The sequence below is a fragment of the Salvia splendens genome, chromosome 15, assembly GCF_004379255.2.
Source record: "Salvia splendens isolate huo1 chromosome 15, SspV2, whole genome shotgun sequence".
Lineage (NCBI taxonomy): Eukaryota > Viridiplantae > Streptophyta > Magnoliopsida > Lamiales > Lamiaceae > Salvia > Salvia splendens.
The window spans coordinates 3,479,079-3,501,733 of record NC_056046.1 but is presented as its reverse complement, the minus strand read 5'-3'; the positions used below and the strand labels follow the sequence as shown (position 1 = coordinate 3,501,733).

At 34.5% G+C, this 22,655-nt stretch overlaps 3 protein-coding genes across 3 annotated transcripts; 1 reads left to right on the top strand and 2 right to left on the bottom strand.

Annotated features, from left to right (window-relative positions):
* Window positions 1–26: 26 nt before the first annotated feature.
* On the bottom strand, window positions 27–4,996 carry LOC121768390 (deoxynucleoside triphosphate triphosphohydrolase SAMHD1 homolog). The gene is made up of 20 exons (XM_042164887.1): window positions 4,876–4,996; window positions 4,589–4,738; window positions 4,325–4,362; window positions 3,865–3,887; window positions 3,197–3,303; window positions 3,061–3,112; window positions 2,888–2,972; window positions 2,707–2,797; window positions 2,195–2,233; window positions 2,016–2,083; window positions 1,863–1,925; window positions 1,694–1,749; window positions 1,545–1,618; window positions 1,311–1,403; window positions 1,131–1,232; window positions 922–1,002; window positions 742–833; window positions 624–639; window positions 420–530; window positions 27–328 (listed from the first exon to the last, which is right to left on the bottom strand). Exons 2-20 carry the CDS (start codon window positions 4,709–4,711, stop codon window positions 224–226), a joined length of 1,419 nt encoding a protein of 472 aa, XP_042020821.1. The 5' UTR covers window positions 4,712–4,738; window positions 4,876–4,996; the 3' UTR covers window positions 27–223.
* A 6,257-nt stretch (window positions 4,997–11,253) lies between these two features.
* LOC121766543 (CASP-like protein 4A1) lies at window positions 11,254–13,754 on the top strand. The gene is made up of 3 exons (XM_042162802.1): window positions 11,254–11,543; window positions 12,136–12,277; window positions 13,268–13,754. Exons 1-3 carry the CDS (start codon window positions 11,413–11,415, stop codon window positions 13,460–13,462), a joined length of 468 nt encoding a protein of 155 aa, XP_042018736.1. The 5' UTR covers window positions 11,254–11,412; the 3' UTR covers window positions 13,463–13,754.
* Window positions 13,755–15,392: 1,638 nt separating this feature from the next.
* On the bottom strand, window positions 15,393–16,926 carry LOC121767682 (RNA exonuclease 4-like). Its single transcript, XM_042164009.1, has 4 exons — window positions 16,752–16,926; window positions 16,546–16,676; window positions 15,967–16,451; window positions 15,393–15,880 (listed from the first exon to the last, which is right to left on the bottom strand). The coding sequence occupies exons 1-4, from the start codon at window positions 16,912–16,914 to the stop codon at window positions 15,643–15,645; spliced, it is 1,017 nt and encodes a 338-aa protein (XP_042019943.1). The 5' UTR covers window positions 16,915–16,926; the 3' UTR covers window positions 15,393–15,642.
* Between the last annotated feature and the right edge of the window lie 5,729 nt (window positions 16,927–22,655).

Genomic DNA, 22,655 nt, shown 5'->3' with positions numbered 1-22,655 from the left:
AAATCATCAAATGTGACAAGCATGAGTAATTAAAAGAAGTATATTATGATAAATGCGTAAAACCAAAGTGTTTTTTACATGGTTATAAAAAATAGTGGCCCATGTGGATATTTCCATTCAATAACATATACGAATATATTGAAGATGTATATGTGCTAGTATAACTATAGCTGCATCATGTTTAATGAAGGAAGGGAAAGAAAGAACCAGGATAGTGGAACCGCTACATAAGCCGTTGCCTTTTCTTCTCTGGTGTTGCCATCACTTGTTTTTTGACTCCGTAGGTCTTTAACTGAAAATTCTCAAAGGCATCGGAAATAGCTCCAACCTGCACAAACAGAAAGTTAAGCATTTATTAACGAAACTACAGCCACGTGACCATGAAATTTGATCAAAGTTCAAAAGCTGATTAAAGAGACCAGTTCAGGCTTTTTGGAGTAGACTCGCACGATCATGTCTTGGTAAGATGTTGGCAGCAAGTGGCTGATGCGATCATCAGAAATAATGAATTTCTCCGTACTTTCATAATCCTTGAAAAGGAGAGAATAGGGGAGGGGAAGCAGTGAGAAAGTTGCGGAAATGAGAATCTAATAAGAGCTACAATTGGGACGCGTGATTCACACCTGGAAAAACTTGACGCTGGAAGAAGAAGGAATACGCGAAGAGAATACAAAAACATAAGTATAGCCATTCAAAAACTATATCAAAGGAAATGGGTGCATGAAGTAATTCGATAAGCACCTGTCGAGAGGATTATGCTTCCCACGAGTCAAATCAATCCGGACATTGGTAACAGCAACGTCCTCCTCTCTTATGGACACTCCGCCACTTTTCTATACAGCAAGAATGCAATAAATATAAATTGCGGAAAGTTTCCTGGAAAATAAGCCAATAATACTAAAATTTCTAAAGCAATCATACCTGTGAACAAACTATATCTTGAGCAGTGACCTTTTTGAAATTCTCCAATTTGTCCTTTGGAACAGCGAACTCATTACAATACTGCAAAATCAAATTAGAGGGTCAGTAGATAATTGCTCATGCTGTTGCACTAGGAGCTAAAATGACTGAAAAACAAAGTAGCACTAGTAGTCACAAATCGTCAATGTCGTGTAATTAGTCAATCAGACCTGATATAAGTCCCTCCGGCGAATCCGAAGGATCAAATCCTTGGATTCCTTCAGTTCTTGGTCTGGAGCAGTCTCAATTGTCTTTATAATAGTATCATCTAACTATAACACAAAACATAAACTGTAAATATCATGCAATATACGAAGTTAGAAGATATATAAGTTGGCAAGCTCCCCAACCTTCCAATACTGAGAAGGATCCTGTATGTGAGATGCTATTTGTAGATAACCATTTGCACTCACCATGGCATCTACCACCATCAGCTCTAAAGCCTTAAACACAAAACTATACTTTCAGCAATTTTCAAATGTAAATAGGCCCACCCAAGGTACACAAAACAAGATATAACTTTGTTCCTGCTATATATGTGCAATTAAATCAAATTCAGAACTTAACATAATTTTGGCACATACCTTCACTTTTGCATGAGTATAAACAGTTCTGTGCAGGTCAGCTCGGGTGGCAAACAACTTATGGACGGTAAGATCTGAAACTTATATTTCATTAAAAGAGGATTGGTTACTAAAAGAAAAGGAGCATGTTCAGTTATGTATATATTTACATTCTTTTGCCCGGTAGCAAATGTCATCTCCCATAACTCTCATACTCTCCATTAGCCTGCAAGTCACAAAGAATCCTTCATGAAATATGATTGTATCTAGTGAAATCTTCCCCAAGTTTTAGTAACTAAGAGCATGTGAGTCGGATAACAAATAAATTTAGAAAATAACCTCTCAAACTGGAAGTTGCATCCTAAACCACATGCTCGGCTGTCACGGACAATGTAATCAAATCTGCAGCATAAATTAATCGTGGAATAAATAATAAGATGATAAACAAAGTTTCTAAGCAAGATACACTTCAAATGAGTTGAGGTTACTAACTTGTCAACGTCAATGCCACTTCGACCATTTGCCACAATATCATAAAGAAAACGTTTTTCCCTTGTGCTCTATAGATTGGAGAAAACCACATATTTAATCTCAACAGTGATCTGGCATACCATAAAGCTGCACCATTACCAATAAAATAAAATCTCCATGATCTTTACAGTATCACTTACTTTGCCTATACCATATTTTGAACTTGCAAGTATCATTTCCTGTGAAAGTATTAGGGACAGAAATGGAGTCATAACTAACAAGTAATGCATTGACTCTTACAGACACAGAAAACAGAACTGCAATTGAAATAATCTCATCAAATACTAGCACAAAGCCTCAGTGCCTCAAAATTAGAAATAAACATTGCCCAAGGATAAAATATAAAAACATTTCATATAGCAAACCGTTATTTAAAATTTTAAATACAATTTCACAGAAACACTAGTAACATGTCTCCATGAGACTGCATCAATATCTTCTTAGAATTTCAACTAACAGAATTCCTCATTGGTCACAGCCAACAAGTTATAGATATAAAGTAGAAATTAAGATTTGGCAAAAAGAGTAATCACCTGAGTTGACTTAATGACATCAAAATATTATAAAATCATGTTTCACTACAAGCTCTCATGTTTCACTCTAAGCTCTGACAAATTAAACCGAGTGATGATAAGCATTTTCATCAACTCACCTTGACTCTTTTAATGGTGTCAGCATCTATGTCAATGTGATGTTCATCAACAATATGATCAACCATCTGTATAGACATATGCTCATGAGACCTATAAACATCATTACACAGTTTAATAATAGGACCTAATCAGCAGGAAACACATTGTTTCACAAACTTGTAGTTGGTCATGCAATATTACCACTTTGATCCTGCGATAACCTTGGGAAGAAACTCATGTTCAAACAAATGACTAAAAGGTCCATGACCTACGTCATGCAAGAGCCCTGTCAATCAAAGCATAAGAGGTGGTCAGGAACTATGATTTATGCAAATCGATGATCCTACTCATCGAAAGATAAAAGGCAAAATTACCTGCAAGTTTCACAGTCTGCATATCAAATCGATCGATACCCAGCTCTAATCCCTGCAAAATGCATATCACTTGCAATGATTACAAAATAACTTCACTGTATACTTTGCATAAACATTTCTAATGCAAAGGCACAACCTGTTGAGCCTTAAGTTTGTGAACAGCTTCACCAGCAAGCCAGTAAACTCCAAGAGAATGCTCGAATCTAGAATGGACAGCTCCTGGATAAACCATGTGTGCCATTCCTGAAGATAAATTAAAATATTTAACACAAAATGGTCAATGGAATGACTTCATCATATGAGTTATGTGAACTGAGATCCTTCGTCAGGAGAGCAGAGAGCTTCAATAAAACAATTGTCAAATCCATGATACTATTTCTTCTTGATATTCACTGCAGTTTGAACAACAAAAGCAACTATGATTGTATAAAAATTAATAAAAAAGGCCATAATCTATTGCCTCAAGTGTTGGAAGTAAACAAGTGAGGTGTGTAACACATCAGTTACAACTTACAACTGAGTTTCCATAAAAACATCTCGGCGTCTCCCTAAGAACACTTTTACTGTAAAAGAGCATGAACAAATATCCAGCGTAAAGATGCAATTTCCTCAAATTTCCAATCGAGTATTATACTATAGAATGTTGTAACTAGCCAATGATTTTCTTCACATAATTGAATGTTCATTAAATAAAATGAACAGATAATATGACCTCATGGATAACTTAAGGTCATACTTTTCTCAAAATTAATGTAGTACTAGTGAATGACTATAATGAGAGAACACCAAATGTCCTGCACTCACCCAGTTGCTTAAGATCGCGCAGCCTGGCAATAAAACAAATATTGTGTTAGAAACTAAGACTACTGTACGTTTGAGGAATTTATAATTGATTCTTCAACTTCAGCCATACATTTAACTTTTTAGAAACAATCTGATATATACATGTATAAATACACACACATAAACATATATGTATGTATATATAGGAACAAAATACCCTTGCACAGTTGCACTTCTTTCTAACTAATAAGAATTCTAAATAAAAAAATATTCCTCCTAACAAGGTTTTTAAAACCTGATAGTCAGTTTTATTAGAGTTCGTTTCCTCAATTCCTAAGCAAATATCAATGGTTAACCGTTCTCCTATAAAATCAGCCCTCTATATTCCACTACTCCAATTTCACCGAAATTCCCAACCAAAAACCTCTCTAACTCAGCATAACTACATCGGATATATAGATGGCAGAATTAATTTATTTACCTCTGAAACTGTTCGGTATCAGCAAATTTCAAACAGAGCTGCAAAACAAAAAAAAACAATTGATAAACTGACTATAATCTGAACAAACGCTTAACACAAGAAAATATAGTAGCTCTTCAGGTAGAAACACATGACAGCTTTCACAAAGCTTAAACCGAACGATTTATCATTATCCTCAATCTATCGACTAATTTAACAATTTTGAGCACAAGGGAAAGTAGCTCCAATAGAACTCACACACACAGTCCGACAGATGTATGTTACCTGATCGAGATAAATGTTTCCGTGGACATTGTCATGAACTTGCTTGGAGAATCTCAAATCCTGAGAGCACGCGAAACTGTAATTCGAAGACAACGAGCACTCGTCTTCGCAAATTGCTCCCATCCTCGCTCGCTCGCCTGGTGCCAGAGGCTAAAAATGCACAAAAAAACAAGCAGAAAAACTCCATTACAACAGCTGCAATTCATCACGCGTCCAACACATTTCGCTAAACATGTTCACAGAAACAAAAGGAAAAGCTCTCGCGATTGTTCGCCGACTTCATTTACCGTTGTACGGTCGAGCGCGGAGGAGGCGTCGAGGATTTTGCGCTGTTTCCACGGAATTTTGCAGGAATGTTGGAAAAGGGGAAGTGGGAAATAGTGCGGTCAAATGTGTGTAGTGTAGAATTGTGGATGCAGTAAAAGGCTTTTTCGGTTTTTCCTATACACGTTAGAGCATCCACAACCGTGCTCTTGCCAGCGCCACGGTTGTGGGTCCGGGCGGTACTATTCATGACTGCTCTCTGGCAAGAGCACAACATCCACAGCTGTGCTCTTCTGCAAGGACGAGCACAATTAATTTAAAATTCAATTAAACAAAAACATTTCCATAATACTAAAATTCATTAAAAAACCTAAATAATATTACAAATGACAAATAAAATAAAAACGACATAATTAAAATCCTAAAAATTAAAAATTACATAATTAAACTCCTAAAAATAAAAAATTACATAATTAAAATCCTAAAAATTGAGATTGAGAGAGTTGTTTAGTATAGTGTCATTTTTTGTGTTTGAAATGAGAGTATTTATAGATGAAAGTATGAATTTTGGGGTAAAAATAATGAAAAAAATAAATTAAAAGTGTGGAAAAAATGGATATATTTTATTAGGAAGTGAGACAATATTTTTTTATTAAATTTGAATTTTTCAGATTTTTTCGATTTTTTTAAAAAAATAATAATAATAAATGATAAATCAACGGGCCAATCAGAAGCTGCCACGTCACGCCTCGTGCTCTTGCCGCTGGCACGGACGTGCTCTATGCATAGAGCAGCGCCCTGCCAGCGGCAAGAGCGCAATGGTGGCGGAGCTCGTCCTTGCCAGCGGCAAGGACGGACGGTGAGCTGCTGCTCACCGTTGGGAATGCTCTTAGGTGATTAATGGAATTTTTACTTTTTTATCTTTTCAGATTTTTAAACTTTATTTCTTTTTCTCTAAATTGGTAAATTTAATTATGCGTTATTTGTAGTATTAAATCTAGTTAAATATTGTTGATATAAATGTGTATTTATATGATTGTGTTAATTGTAAACTTGATAACGCATTTTTGTAGTAATAACTCTAGTAAAATAGTGTTGGCATAAAGCCATATTTATATGCTTGTCCAGTTGGTGAGGAAAGAACAACGTTTCCGCATCGTTGGAAGATACTCTCCTCGTTTTATAATAGTGGAGTTATTTTGTCATTTTGGTACATTCCATAGTAGTTGAGTCATTTTTCTTTTAAGTAAAAGCAAACACATCTCTTGTCATTTACTCCCACCGTCCCACAAAGATTGTCCCATTTTTCCATTTCCGTCTGTCTCATAAAATTTGTCTCGTTTCACTTTTTACCATTTTTTGCAGCGGACCTCATATTCCACTAACTCATTCTTACTAACATTTTATTATAAAACTAATATGTAAAAGTAGGACTCACATTCAACTAACTTTTTCAACTTACTTTTCATTATATTTCTTAAAATTCGTGCCCGGTCAAAGTGAGATAATCTTTATGGGACGGAGGGAGTACTTTTCTTCTCTACTTTATTCTCTCTACTTTTTCATCCCTCCTACTTTATTATCTTTTTATTTAATCTTCGTGCCGGAAGAAAATGTCTCCACTACTTGAAACGGAGGGAATAGTAGTTAACCTGATTTCCAACAAGGACGGATGCCATGTTGAGAGTTGGACTCCAAAAACCTCTCGGAAACCTTAGAAGTGGTACGACCGCTCCGGTTTGGGAATTCATGTCGGAATTCAAGTATATTTTGTTATACATCTTGTCTTTATTCATTTTATAAATGAGTTATGATATTTTTATTTATTAACATTGCTTGTTTTTTTGAAAAATTGATATTGACAAATAAAACAAATAAATATAATAAATATTGATATAGAGAACTAAAGTTATTATATCCCTTAAATAGAAAATTGTTACTACCATTAGTATAAATTTGATAAATTATGAAACCTGATAGAATTTTATAACTTGATACTAATAGGAACTTGGAAGAATGGCTTGGCACAACATAAAATAAGAATTTTATAACTTGATACTAATAGGAACTTGGAAGAATGGCTTGGCACAATATAAAATATACTAATTGGCGTTGGATTGTCATGACTAATTATTATTGAATAATTGAGTTGTAAGTTTATTTTAGTTGGAATGATTAGATTATAACTAATTATCATATAATTATTCATCTAAAATTAAATTATATAAACTAAACTGAAAAAATATATATTTAATCATAAAATATAATATTTAAAACTGAATATTCTCTCATTTGCTTTTTTTATATATATTCTCTATTGTATATTAGTTGTAGTACTATTAGAATAATAAATTAATTTATTTTTGTACCCCTCATCCATATAATTTTGCAACTCCGTTAGATAAGGCGTCCCCACATAGTACTTTTCATTACCGTCAACTTTTGTTTAATACTCCCTCTACACATGTTTCTTTTTTCGTCCGTCCCATTCAAATAATCTATATCCATTTATGATAATTTTTTCTCCTTACTTTTTACTTTTTTATTTATTTATGGACCTCACTATCATCCGCACATTTTCAACTACTTTTTCTCATTTTTTTTCTTATTTTATCAATTATGCATTAAAATTCGTACCGAAATCAAATGGTCTATTTACGGATGGAGTAATTTCTATAGAAATATTTGGCAGGAATCAACTTTTGCTAACAGTCCGAAAACAAGCCTCCAAATTGGATAATCTAGTACTACTAAAAAAATTAAAAATAAAAATATATAATCCACTCTCTGTGGTAGGTGGAAATTAAAGGATTGAAAAATATCAGCTGTATTTCTTCCAAACAATTTCATTTTTTCTTATTAAAATCAACAGAAGCGAAAATTCCGGAAAACAAATTATTCGAAATTCCTTTGATGGAAAATAAAAATAATCACCCGCCGCCACCTGAAACCGAAGCAGCTCCGCCGAAATCTGCGAGCCCCGCCCCCTCTCCGCCCCAATCCAGACGCAACAATAGCGGAGACCACATCTCCCTATCTTCTCCGTCGGACTCCTACGGGTTTTTTCTTCTTTTATACTAGACTACATATATCATTCATCGTTTGTACTGCAGTTTTTTTTTGTTCCGGATTTGGGAGAGACGCATGACCCTCATGCGTCACCCGTTAATGAAACGCATGACCGTGATGCGTCTATGGGTAAGACGCATGAGGGTCATGCGCTTTTTATTTTTTATTTATTTTAATTGAAAGACGCATGAGGGTCATGCGTCTTAGGGTAAAACGCATGACACTCATGCGTCTTTCCTACAAACATAAATTCGCTCTGTAGCTTAGTGGTAAGAGCATCCACAACCGTGCTCTTGCCAGCAACACGGTTGTGGGCCCGGGCGATACTATTCATGTCTGCTCTCTGGCAAGAGCACAACACCCACAACTGTGCTCTTCCGCAAGGACGAGCACAATTAATTTAAAATTCAATTAAACAATAACATTTCCATAATATTAAAATTCATTTAAAAACCACAATAAATATTACAAATGATAAATAAAATTAAACATTACATAATTAAAATCCTAAAAATTAAAAAAACCACTACTCGTTGCCGAATTTCGTCCACATGTGGTTGATTAGGTCTTCTTGTAGTTGATTGTGGATTCGAGTATCGCGCATTGTGTGTCTTGTCTCGATCCTCTGGCCAACCGTCGTATGCTCGCCTCGGCGTGGGGGAGACCTCGCTGTTGAGCTTCCGGCTTCGTCCTCGTCGTAGAAGCTAGCCGCCCTCGGCCCTTCGTCAGCTATAATCATGTTGTGTAATATAATACACGTGAACATGATGTCGGCGATATTATTCACGTACCACAGCCGAGCCGGGGCCTTCACAATGTTGAATCGAGCTTGAAGGACCCCGAAGGCTCTTTCGACGTCCTTCCGCGCTGACTCTTGACGCTGCGCAAAAAGAACCCGTCTCGGGTCGTGCGGGTTGTGGAGCGTCTTCACGAACGTCGACCACCTTGGGTAGATACCATCGGCGAGATAGTAACCCATTCGGTATGTATTTCCGTTGATGGTGAAGTCGATCGCCGGTGCTACACTATTCATCACATCATTGAAGAGTGGTGAAGAATAGAGCACGTTCAAGTCGTTGTTGGATACGGCAACGCCAAAATATGCATGCCAAATCCATAGGCGATAGTCGGCGACCGCCTCAAGGATAAGTGTTGGGCCGCCGCCTTTGTGACCGCTTAAGTGTTGCCCCCTCCAAGCAATCGGGCAATTCTTCCACCTCCAATGCATGCAGTCAATGCTGCCAAGCATTCTGGGAAAGCCATGGACTGATTCGTGAAGACGAAGCAACCGTTGGCAATCATCGGTGGTGGGTGCCCGAAGGAATTCATCCCCAAAAGCAGAACGAACGCCCTCGCAAAAATTCTTTAAACAAAGGATTCCAGTGGACTCACCGATATGCAAATACTCGTCGAAGATGTCGGTCGTTTGCCCAGTAGCGAGTTGTCGGATGGCACACATACACTTCTGCAACGCCGTGATACTTTGCCGGCCGGCTGCATCTACACCTGTTTGAAAGTATTCAACACGTGCGGACAATGTGTTGACAATTCGCATGAACAAGCGCTTTGACATGCGAAAACGGCGCCTGAAGTAATCTGCCGGAAACCGCGGATGGTCGGCAAAGTAGTCGGCAACGAGCCTTTCGTGGGCTCCCTCCCGGTCACGATGGATGTAGCGGCGATTTGATCTAGTGCGTTGAGGAGGATGAGCGGGGGGTATTCGCCGCGACATATGCTTCGTAAGCGGCACGATGTTGTTCGTAGTATTCTTGTTCTTCGCGCTCCGCTTCCGCCATGAGATGAGTGAAATCCATTTGATGTTTTGAGTGAAGGTTGAATGTGTTGATAGTTTGTATAAGAATTATGAATGAGAGATGAATGAGAGATGAATTGATGTGATAAATGAGTGATGAATGTATGTATTTATAGATGATTTTGGGAAAAAAAATAAAAAAAATTCAGAAAAAACGGAAAAAAGGCCATATTTTTGGGATTTGGAAAATATATTTTTTTATTTTTTAGCATTATTTATAATTAAATACCGATTTTTTTTTTAAAAAAATTTGAATGCAACGGCTACGCCGTTGCCCAATCCCGTGCCGCCACGTGTGCGTCCGCTGGCACGGACGTGCTCGATACATCGAGCAGCGCCGTGCCAGCGGCGCGAGCGCAGCGGCGGCGACCCTTCTCCTTGCCGCTGGCACGGACGGCGGTGGCGACGAACGCCACCGCTGCGGATGCTCTAAGAATTATGTGTTGTCATTGTGGAGACCCGGGTTCGAATCCTAGCGGCCACATTGCAATTTTTTTGGGAAATTTCTAGTACATATTTATTTAAAAGTTAATTAAAAGGAGTATTTTATGTCAATTTCTAGTACATGATTATTTAAGATATTTATGTTAATTAAAAGTTCCAATAATTTATTTGATAATCGTTTTGAATTGTTACTAATTATAATTTTTAAATAGTATTTTGTACTAGTAATTACAATTTTTTTGATTAATTGCTAGTACATAATTATTTAAAAGTTAATTAAAAGGAGTATTTTATGTCAATTTCTAGCACATAATTATTTAAGATATTTATATTAATTAAAAGTTCCAATAATTTATTTAGTAACCGTTTTGAATTGTTACTAATTACAATTTTTAAATAGTATTTTGTACTAGTAATTACAATTTTTTTGATTAATTGCTAGTACATAATTATTTAAAAGTTAATTAAAAGGAGTATTTTATTTCAATTTCTAGCACATAATTATTTAAGATATTTATATTAATTAAAAGCTCCAATAATTTATTTAGTAACCGTTTTGAATTGTTACTAATTACAATTTTTAAATAGTATTTTGTACTAGTAATTACAATTTTTTTGATTAATTACAAGTACATAATTATTTAAAAGTTAATTAAAAGGAGTATTTTATGTCAATTTCTAGCACATAATTATTTAAGATATTTATGTTAATTAAAAGTTCCAATAATTTATTTAGTAACCGTTTTGAATTGTTACTAATTACAATTTTTAAATAGTATTTTGCACTAGTAATAAAAAAAATAGCAATGTGGCCGCTGGGATTCAAACCCAGGTCTCCACAATGACAACACATGATTCTTACCACTAAGCTACGGAGCGAATTTATATTTGTAGGAGAGACGCATGAGTGTCATGCGTTTTACCCTAATCATGCGTTTTACCCATAGACGCATCACAGTCATGCGTTTCATTAACGGGTGACGCATAAGGGTCATGCGTCTCTCCCAAATCCGGAACAAAAAAAAACTGCAGTACAAACGAGGAATGATATATGTAGTCTAGTATAAAAGAAGAAAAAACCCGACTCCTACTCGTCGCCGCTTCGCTCCAAGCACAACAGTGATGAGCACACTCGCTCTCCCCGCCGGAGCAAAATTCGCCGGCGCGGTCCTCGGCCGACTCCGCGCACATCACGATCAGCAACAGCCGCGGCTCTTCGCCGGAGCACGAGAAGATGGTGAGGAAAGCTGCGTTGGGGTTTAGGGTTTTTGGATTGTTGTTTTGCTTGGTTTCATTTGCAGTAATGGCAGCTGATAGAAATCAGGGATGGGCTCTCGATTCATTTGATCGTTACAAAGAATTCAGGTAAAAATAATCATCTTGAATTTTTTGTGGAAACATATGTTTGCAAATAAATGTATTTTATAACCCGAATTATTTATACTAATCTTTCTCTTTTTAGGAGTGATGACTGGTTCAAATTGAAAATATGTATGTAACTTATTCTACTAATTTGATTGTGATTTCTTGACTAAAATTTTGAATTCAGTTAAGCTCTGTTTCAGCTCGTTTATACTCTTTTTGTAGAAGTTGGAAAAAGACATTAATAATTCACATTCATGCAAAGTTTTGGTTGCAAATACAACATGGAAAAGTTTCGGCAACAGTTGAGAGATTACATTTCAAGTGGTGGAGTTTGTTTTTCCCTTATGGAATAGATCAGTGGTCAATTGAAATTTGAATGGAGGTGTGTTCTCAAATGCCAGTAACCTCTGGTCGGTGTTTTGAATGCTAAGACTATCCAACTACACTATCCAAACAACCGTGAATATATGTTTGTGTGAAGATTTATCGCAATCGTGTTTGATGTAGTTCATCAGTGTAGCATATACGAGGCTGTTTGAAATTTGAATTCTTTGAAGGTTGTGGTTTTGAATCTGAATTAGGGATTTGGCAGGTACTGTATATCTGTGAATGTGATTGGATTTGTGTATTCTGGAGCTCAGGCTTTGGATATGTCATATAATCTGGCGACCGGAAAGTATATGGTGCATCAACAACCAAAACTCCGGCACTACCTCAACTTTGCAGCTGACCAGGCAAGTCTTTACTGCCGATTGTATGTGATTTGAGAAATCAAATATTCCAATAAATGAACATTTGCAATAGAAATGTCCCTTTTGTGGTTAATTCCTTATATGTGGTTAGTTTCTTATATACTTCCTTATGGTAATGAGTAATGATTTGCACAATCAGTTGCTCCTTATTCCCTAATTTAGTTCGCTTATATCTCTGGCCTAAAATAGAGTGATTTCTTTGGTGTCGTGGGCCTTGTTGTCGTCTTGCTCCTTAGATAATCGGATAAGCCATGAGTTGACGAAAGGGAATCACTAAGAGTTTATCTGTTTGTTGAGCCACTTTTTTGGCTTGCATTATGTTCCTTTCTTCCTCCCACTTGTCAGTCACCACCTCACTTTACATGTTGAAGAATTATTGTCTCTAGTGCTTTAAGGAGTGTGCGTGCATTTTCTTCTTTTACGAGTAAAGGAGGAATCTCATAGCTTGAGAAAAGCAGAATGGTAAAGATGAAAAAATAGATTCCATTCACCACTATTCTCATCTTTCATTAGTCACTTTAACTACATGCTTCTGCGTTGCGTTTCATGTATACGCTGTTAATAATAGTTGATCAATCAGGCTATATAGATACCATGTTAAGTTGTGCGTATAATATGACAAGATGAAAAACTAATTGCCCGAGAACCCAATTAAGAAACAAACACTTGTGTGAGACTGTCCTATGGGTCAAAATCTATATCAAAACGCATACTATCATTTATTTGAATTTTTGCTAGAGTTTGGTTCTGAATCCCAGCCCATCAAACGGTAATCATATGTAGAAGATGCAACGATATCGACATTATGATTGATTTAACTTTCCCTTTATTTAGCAGCTTCTTATCTTGGTTGAGTTATTTTACAAATCAAGAACTTGCTTGTATGCTTTTTCCCCTCTTGTTTTTGGTTTGCTTATTGAAAGACATTCCGATGATAATGATCATTGTTATGGTTATGTTTGTTGATGGCAGATGATCGCTTATCTTCTCATATCAGCTTCCTCGTCGGCCACCATCCGGATCGACAACTGGCAACTGAACTGGGGGAAGGACCAGTTTCCAGATTTAGCAACTGCTTCTGTATCGATGTCTTTCCTCGCCTTCGTCGCCCTCGCAATGAGTTCTCTCATATCTGGCTATGTTCTCTGCACTTCCAAAACCGCATAGTTTCGACTTCCTCCCCTCGAACTAGGTCGTGTGCACCGCAGCCCCTCGAACTAGGTCGTGTGCACCGCGGCCCTCGGCTCGAGTTCCTCTACGCGATCTAGGTCGAGATATACTCTGTGTGTATCTATTGTAGCGGCTGTCTGCATCTTTAAGAACAAAATGATGTATATAAACATTCATTATGTTGTGGCTTATAGCTAAAGAATCATAAGATATGTTGTTGATTGGAGGTTTTAATTATGGACTTTCAATAATAGTTGGTTGGGCCAAAGGTTTGTTTTGATTGTTGTTATTTTTTGGGCTAAAGCATTCGCTACCTATTTTATTTAGCAATATATATCCAAATGTGAGATAAAAAAAAAGTATGGGTTTCATGAAAAGTGAAGTGTTTAAAAGATGACATAAATATTGCAAGTGATGAGATGAAAATAATGTTAGATTATAGTTGTCTTTATCATTTTTCTGAGATGAAGTTCGGTTTTTTCTGTTAGGGGCTGTGTTTTAGTATAAGTTTGATTTTTTTTTTGTATTTCAGTGGTAAAAGATGTGATTTTGAAGACATATCACGTAACCACACATTTTTTTTGTCCTTCTCAAAGTGGATAAAAATAAATTTTCCATCTATTAACAAAAAATACCAAAAAAAATGCGAATAAAACAAAATTTGAAAGATAATTTAAGGCTCTTTTATTATCTAAGTTTAAATTGTTAAATTACTACCTTATTTACCAAGAATTTGATACTTTAAATTGAAAAAAATGCTTTTCAAAAATCCATACAATAGTTAGAAATTCCCTTTTTTGTAATTAGAAATAAATTTTAAGGTAAAGTCGTAAAGACATATAGATAGAGCATCCAATTATAGCTCATTGAATTCCTCGCCATATTCTTAAGTCCTCAATGTAAGCTCCCCTATAAATATCATAATGTAAACTAAAATTAAAAACTTAACGAAGCAAATTTATTTCCACGAAACATTAATATAAACCTATAGTTATGCAAAATTTAAACATCAAAATATAAATATCATCTAATGTACTTTAACTTTGCTTCATTTTTAAATTTAGTATAGTCACTTTTTAAAAACATTATTGTAGCTATATTTCTTTTAAGCTATATATTGATCGATCGGGCTCATATCTATAACTTTTCAAGTTATTAGGGCCTATTATTTGTTGCAAATTATTTTCTCTAATTAACTTTTGTACAGGAATCAGAGTTTAGTACATCAATTATTTATGACCTAAAATATAATCATTTTACTCTATCTTTATTTTTAACCGGACATGTCTGATTAACCTAATTATTCTTCAATAAACAACTTTTTTCATTATATAATTTTATTTTCCACGTCAATTTGTTTTTTCAATTAATATCTATAGCCATAGGTTAGTATTATGTGATTCATATCATAACAGTACATTACAATTATGTACAACACTATTCGTGAGTTTAATATACGTTGCAAACAAATTAATTGGTTATGTAATTGTAGTATCCAACCATCTTCTGGCATTCAAGAACTACGCGATATTATTTGAGAAAATAACACGAGGCTATTATAATCTCCAGTATTTTGATTTTGCACAAGGTATATATATCATTTTTTTCTCTCTACAAAGCTATTGGAGTGAATTTTGAAGAGAAGTGAAACCTATGAAATTATGGACATATATTGTTAACATACTATTCATTTAACCAATAGGCATTATTTACTAATAACTAAACTTTTTTTACCTAAATATCTTGAAATTCACTTGAAAGACACTGAAAAAACAAAATAATTTTTTAGATTTATCCTGACTGTTTCTATAACTAGGATCATGTTTAAGAACTTGAATCATTCAAAATATATCCAGGTAAAACTTTTTGAGACCTTCTTGATTTCTTGAAACCATAAATTTTGGATCATTATTTGGGAACTGATTTATTTTTACAAATAATTAATGAAGATAATTTTATTCAGCTCAAGTGGTATAAGTTTCACAACACAACAAATTTCTCAAATTTGTAGCAAAATACTTTTAATTAAATACTACTACCTTTGAAATAGCAACAATAAAGTGCACATAGTAATGGCATTATACTATATTACTGCTTCTTCTGATAATACACATAAATCTACTGGAATAAAAGAAGAAAATAAATAGTTCAAACTTGTTCAATTCATCATCTCCACCTCATTTGGAGTCCAAGCACCAACAATAGTAATCAGATCTAGACATGTCCAACATTCTCTCCGGGCTCATCCTCTCCAGCTCGGCTTGCCTCCACGAAGCAAAGTTATTCCGATTCTGCTGATCAGAAGCCAATGGATAGCTCTCCACCCTATGATCTTGTGCTCTCATTCTCTTGTAAAGCCTCATCGCTGCAACACAGTCCTCGTACGGATCCTGCACCCCGTTCTGAATATCGTATCTGCACATAAGTCATAACCACTACCATATAGTAAAAAAAAACACATATAACATGATCAAAAATTAATAAAACTCAGATTCACCAACCCGAGATATGCCTTTGTCAGATACTTCAACGAGTTGCTCAGCTTGCTCGTCTTCATCAATGGCGGATATTTAGCAGTATCCCTAATGAGAAACTCGGGGTATTCAAACTCCAAGCATTTTAAGTCATGTTCAAGGCCATGGCCAACGAGGATTCGAGCTTTTCCAGTTCTAGACCGGATCTGCCATATCGGCTCCCCATTGCATAAGTAGTCTTGAATCTTCCTTCCAACTTGTCTAACTGGCGTCGCGTCCCTCAAATACTCCGGCCTTATGCCAGTCGTCTCGTACCTGTAGTTGGTGACAGGAAGGCTTGGCTTGACATAGGTGTGGAAAAGGATGTTTTCATTCTCATCAATGAGGCAGACTCTTGCACAGAGGTCTAGTGAGCCATCACTGCCTCCTCCCACCATTTTGCAAGCCAAAGACACCACTTTCCCCCTTGTGTTATCCATCCTCAACTCATCTTGAATCCCCATTCTATAACCCTAATTTTCCAATAAAAAAAAAAGTTTACATCATGTATTAAATTTGAACTAATAAAGGATATATTTCATAAATTTGATTGGGTAAAATTGTTACATTGTTTCGACGGGAGAAGTGGCATTTGTCTCGGTGATGGAGAAGAGCGTGGCGGCTGCTGAAGACATTCAGGCATATGTCGCATCCTCGATCCTTGAATATCCTCTCGCATTCGGCTTTAGGAAGAGGCCCTGCTTCGCAAAAACCATCAAGCATATATATAAAATTCTATCTATTTGAAGAAAACGCAATATATATGTTTAAACCTATGAGATGCTCTCTGAGAGACTCAAAGGAGCGGCAATGCTTGTGGCAGATTGCGCAGAGGGGTTCGTGATTCGAGTGATATGAAATCCTCATGTGCTCGACAAGATGCTCCATCTTGTTGAACTGTCTGTAGCAGCCTGCACATTTGTTTCTGTTGTCCATGGATGAATTCTAGTGTGGTTTTCACTTATGAACAAATGCAATTCTTGAAGACCTATTTATATTTGATGCCCATTTTTTTCTTTTTTTTTTTTCCTTTTTTTGACAGAGATTCGTCACCTTAAGTGGTCAAGTGAAGGAGTGTCATTTTCTCTAGAATTCTCAGGCGATTTCAGCACTAAACATTCGTGGCAATCCAAATTCTTTGTGGCCCACATTTTTAGCTGCTAGAATATTTACTGCAGTTACCATATCAGAGAGCATCTGTGTGTGTGTGTGAGAATGGAAGTTGCTAAATTCAGTTGATAATTGCATGATAATTATGCTGTCAAATCTTATGATAATTTGTGAAAGGCATATATGCTATTCCATTTATACGTATTGCATGGCGTTATATATGGACTAATACAATCATGTGGTGAAATGAAGATTTTAGAAGATTTCAAAGCAAGATCTTCGATTGGATGAGAATTTTTTCCTCATCTATTTCTCTTTCGGCAAAAGCAATGCAACTCAGAAGATAAGGTATTCAACCCACCTCATTCAAAGGTAAAATTAATCTTCAGATTTTGCAGTTTTTATATGGGAATTTTTTAATTCGGCAAAGGGATGAAATATTCGGAATAAGGAGTTTTGACCGTGGGATCTTTCTTTTGACTGGAGTAGGGAAAAATTATATTAAGATGCCAAATTAAACGGTACCAAACTAACTATTAGCAAATTAGTATTAAATCCCACAACATTTTTTTTAATGATGTGTTCATGAGTCTTTATAGTGCATTTTGAGCATAATTCAAAATCGACCCAAATCATAGTCTATAGTCTATACATTAGGCTACGATTAATTCAAGCATTATACACATATATCATATATATGTATTTAGTTGATGTGTATGTGAACACGTGTAGGCACAAGGAAACCTAGTCTTGCTTCAAAAAACCGAGGTTAGGAAAATCGCTATTAATAATATGCCAACAAAGCAACAACCAATGGTTAATTTTTGGTGTGAACATTCCATTTCGAATCTATTTTACTCTCCCTTTTGAAAAGAAAGAAAACGGCATAAGATTCTTACACGGTCAAAAGCATTGCATGCACATGTGTGGGTCATAAATTCTAGGGGCCTTCTTACACTCATGGAATTTGATTTCTAGTTATTTTATTTGCCACCATATATATGCTAATTAGGGCTTGAACTTGCTCTTCCCTAGATGGGGTTGGTTAGGGTCTAGGGTATTTTCGATTTCGGACAATTTATATCAAAGTCGGAACATAATCACTCGTGCTATTACACGAAACCAACTGACAATAAGACTCTCATTAGATAGTTCAGTTGGTAACCTTTTTTATGTTGTATAACTCATATATAAATATCTTAATAGATTTCATTAACACTCGACATTATTTACCCTTAATTATACGATGTGGTTTCTATAATTGGAAATCGGTTATAAAGAAATTGGCATATGGATCGCAGACAAACTTTCCTTTCGTTCAATACCTTTACACCCCAATAGAAGTAACTCAACAATGACTAATTATTTGGTCATGGATTGTGACATAGATTATTATGGTCAAAGTTTGACCACTCTTCTTTTTTCTTTACTTTGTCTTTTACGGTCTAGTATATACCATATAATATCTACTTGTATTTATATGCAGGTCTAGTATATACCATATAATATCTACTTGTATTTATATGCATCCGCCATGATTAAAGTCAAACTGAAAAAATTTAAAAGTTACCCCTTTTGTAAATGGAGAAGATGCTCTTGTGAAAACGACGAGAGAAATAACAATTGAGAACCATTCTTTCAAAAAAATCTCCTTATTTTCTTTCTTCTATACGTATTAATTAATTTCAGTTAGACACAAAAAAGTCCATTAGTTTACAAATCTGTTTTTACAAAGCAAAACGTATTTAATTAATGCCTAAAATGATATTCTCCTCCTCTATAGCAGTACTATTAATTTTTGTTCAAAACAATGGTTGCAACTAATGAGGACCTAATATTTTTCGACTAAATTACCGATTCACCTCAATATTACATGTTGATTTTGATATAGTAGTTCTTTGTTTTCTGAATTCTGGTAATGCCAACTAACTAATATTTTATGGTATAAACACCAATCTGATTGACGTCTATACCTGATAATGACGAATAAATATTAAATTGGAATATTAGTTGTGAAGAAAAAATGTAAAATCAGAACCAATTCCTGAAATCACCATAAAATAGCATCTCATACACCAACACTACTAAATTTCACAATTTAAATGATTATTGTCAATTTATTAATTTATGAGCTAATGAACCCAACCAACGAGCAAGAGACACCATCAGAATATACTGCTGTTATGATGCATGTCATCTAAATATTTACTATTTGTAATTTAGTACTATACTTTTAGAGTCTGGTAACTATAATCAATATCAATTAAACTAATATTATTGCAACACTTATCCACTTTGTTGCTTTTGGGGCTTGTCGTTCTCCTGATATATCACATTAATTGTTAACCAAAAAAATTGATAGTTCGTCTATTAATTTAATTTAGTTAAACTGCGATGAGAACAGCTACACTTGAGATACATTTAATTTATAAATTAATTAAGAAAATGAAGTGTCCAGAAAAACAATGCGTGTCGATAGGGATTCTGTACTATCATTTTCATGAGTTAGGAAATCCGATTCAAGCACTCAAATTTGCTGGAAAAGTAAGAATGCCTCTTCATTAAGGGTTTAATTACTTTTTAGGGGATAAAAATTACTCCCTCCGTCCCTCCCTCTATAGTAGAAGCGTTTCATTTGCAACACTCGTTTAAAAAAATAATAATAAATAATTAAAATAGAGAAGAATATAAAATAAGAGAAAGATTAATATAGAGAAGACTCTTAACTATATTATTCTCTTTGTTACTTTACTTTATCTGCACTTTAACTATTTATTGTAATTTTTCCAAAATGAGTGCTCAAAATGAAACGCCTCTCCTACATAGGGATGGGGGAGTACAAATTACAAACCTATTTTACCCTTTATATATGAATTTATTTATTTGGTGAGAGAATCAAATGGATTTATGTCCATTGACGATACAATAATAAAGAGTACAAGTATCTGAATTTCTTTTTGATCAGCAATAATAAATAATAATGTAAAGAACATGGGTATAAAAGGGATAAATAAATTTTAAAATTAAGAAATATATAGGTGGAAATACATCGTACTTGGCTGCTATGCCTAAACTTAGGCCTTAGGGGTCATAGCATCATGTGATATCTTTACGAAGAATTATACACTTTGCTTGTTATGCAAATTCTATAAGTAGCTTACACCTTGAAAATGTTTACTGAGTTGCTTAGTATATTAGTAAAGAATTTCGTACTTATCTTTTGAGCTTTGCAAGAAAAGGTTATCTAGTTGATCTCAACGATAAATATTCTACTATATATTTAAATAAATAATAGTAATAATTATTATTTACACTATATTTTACAAATTTTTCAGTTTTATAGAGGAGGGTCGTCTTCAATTGAGATTATCACCTTAATCCCAAATTGAGACTAAATATGGACCATTTGAGCCAAAAATCAAAGGCTGAGATTGAATAAAGTGTTATTGACTCTGTGATGACGACCGATTATCTCAACATGGTGCCCTAATGTTGTCATGATGATGACCGATTATGATTAGGCTACCATGCAAAGTGTTATTGACTCTGTGCATGTCGGTATTAATTAAATTGGGGAAAATTACAAGTAATCGGGTAATATGCGTGCATATCCGATCCAACATCGATAAATATTTTGAATTTTACTATTTATATTTTTCTTCGCTATCTGCATTCACTCAATTTCCTTCACATTTCTTAAAGAACATGTTGGGTCAAAGTAGAACACATGATATAGGACTAGGCTTTGGATTAAGTAATTATTTTGAAAAATATTGAACTTTTATTAATAAAAGAAAATTGCATAGTTTAATCGTGAGCATGCTTAACCCTATTCCTAAGCATGTTGTTGCCAATGCTCTCACATGTTCAATTTTAATAATGAAAAAATGGCAGTTGTGGTAATAATGGCCGAGATGGGGACGGGAGAGGAAGACAGTAAGGTATGGAAACCTTATCAACAATAAATATATAAACTCTAAATACAACGTTTATCAAAATTTCACTAAAGATTGAATGCAATCATGCATCACTATTTAATACTCCACTTTGGTAGGAAAATAATTATTTCTTTGCATGGGTTTTCTTCTGTGTAAAATGGGCGAAACTAAGCAATAATTTTTTTTACAAATGGAAGATAATAATAATAATAATAATAATAATAATAATAATAATAATAATAAATCATGATTCAATGTTTATTCATTTGTTTTTCTTATTATAAAAAAATGGTCCCAAATTACATGAAGCTGTCAAATACAGCTTGATTAATAAGGAGTGGGACAATCATCTCCATCAATCATTATCTTGAATTTCTTTATCATCTTCCAAACTCCAACTTGTGTCAAAGGCAACAATTAAACTTCACTTTTACATATAAAAAAAGTTGGAAGAGAGTATGAAATAAAAAATAATATTATATGATTATATCTCGGCAGTTTTAATCCACCGATAAATTCAACTTGATTAAAGAGATTCGTTGAGTTTTTCATTTAACAATAATCAATGGGTTTTCGATTTGGAAATTAAGTCAAAAGTCGCGTTTCACATCAATATTTAATATGTTTTTTTAATGTTAACTTTAATGATAGAACATCTAGAGAGAAATTAAGCTCTAGTTTTACACAACTTAGTTACAATGTACTAGTGCAATTCTACAATTATCAGTACAAAATAAAAATAGTACTAGTATAATTTTTTCAGTACTTAGTTCAAGGAGTACAAATTTACAATTAATTCATTACTTTGCAAAACACTCCATATTTATGGTCTTGTGTTCGAATTTGATAGATGACAAAATTTTCGAATTCTGAACTCATTTTATCATTCTACACAAGAATAAAACAATAAAGATTGCACACATGCATTTTTTATAGATAATTTTAAAATGGTTGTTGTAAAAGCATATCATAATCTCTGTGACTTTAGAGCTACTGTTTTTTTAAATGAACCCTCTTATTAGAAAAAAACACAAATATATAAATATTTCCCAAGAAATTTGATTGGAAATTTTGCAAATAGGTCCAAACAAGAAGTACTAGTATGTATTACATGATCATGCTGGTCCCCTTTTCCCATACAAAAAGTGCATCTTGCAAAACTAAACTAAACTCATGATTAAGGCTCACAGAAATAAAATTATTAAATCTTAAAATTGCAATTATGAATTATGTATACTAACTATGCCACAAGAAAAAGTGACACAACAAAATCTCAAACACAAAAACCCAATTTTAAAATAAAATAAAAAGGTTTCATCAAGCTCCCATATTTAATTATAACCAATATATAAATATCCATTCAGCATAAAAATTACAAATTCTCCCATGACAAAATAAACAAAAGGAAAAGACAAGTGATAAATAAATAAATTATAAAATATACAGAAAAGACATAAAAAAACCAAAAAAATACAAAAACGCAATTTCGGCGGTTGCCAACGGCGGTGTGCGGTGGCGCTGGCGGAAGATGATAAGTCCCCTTCAGCCTTACAACATTTCAACTTCTCCACTCCCCACCTATACATACACATCCATGTATATATATATTCACACACACACAACTTGGAA

Excerpts from the sequence above, each read along its gene's own strand:
- LOC121768390 (XM_042164887.1), bottom strand. The coding sequence starts at position 4,711 with ATGGGAGCAATTTGCGAAGACGAGTGCTCGTTGTCTTCGAATTACAGT. Across the intron at positions 3,304-3,864 it reads GCGCGATCTTAAGCAACTGG|GAATGGCACACATGGTTTAT; the intron begins GTGAGTGCAGGA and ends ATTTATCTTCAG. Across the intron at positions 1,619-1,693 it reads TTGCTACCGGGCAAAAGAAT|ATCTTACCGTCCATAAGTTG; the intron begins GTAAATATATAC and ends TATAAGTTTCAG.
- LOC121766543 (XM_042162802.1), top strand. The coding sequence starts at position 11,413 with ATGGTGAGGAAAGCTGCGTTGGGGTTTAGGGTTTTTGGATTGTTGTTT. Across the intron at positions 11,544-12,135 it reads GATCGTTACAAAGAATTCAG|GTACTGTATATCTGTGAATG; the intron begins GTAAAAATAATC and ends GGGATTTGGCAG. Across the intron at positions 12,278-13,267 it reads TCAACTTTGCAGCTGACCAG|ATGATCGCTTATCTTCTCAT; the intron begins GCAAGTCTTTAC and ends TGTTGATGGCAG.
- LOC121767682 (XM_042164009.1), bottom strand. The coding sequence starts at position 16,914 with ATGGACAACAGAAACAAATGTGCAGGCTGCTACAGACAGTTCAACAAG. Across the intron at positions 16,677-16,751 it reads TCTCAGAGAGCATCTCATAG|GGCCTCTTCCTAAAGCCGAA; the intron begins GTTTAAACATAT and ends TTTGCGAAGCAG. Across the intron at positions 15,881-15,966 it reads CTGACAAAGGCATATCTCGG|ATACGATATTCAGAACGGGG; the intron begins GTTGGTGAATCT and ends ACTTATGTGCAG.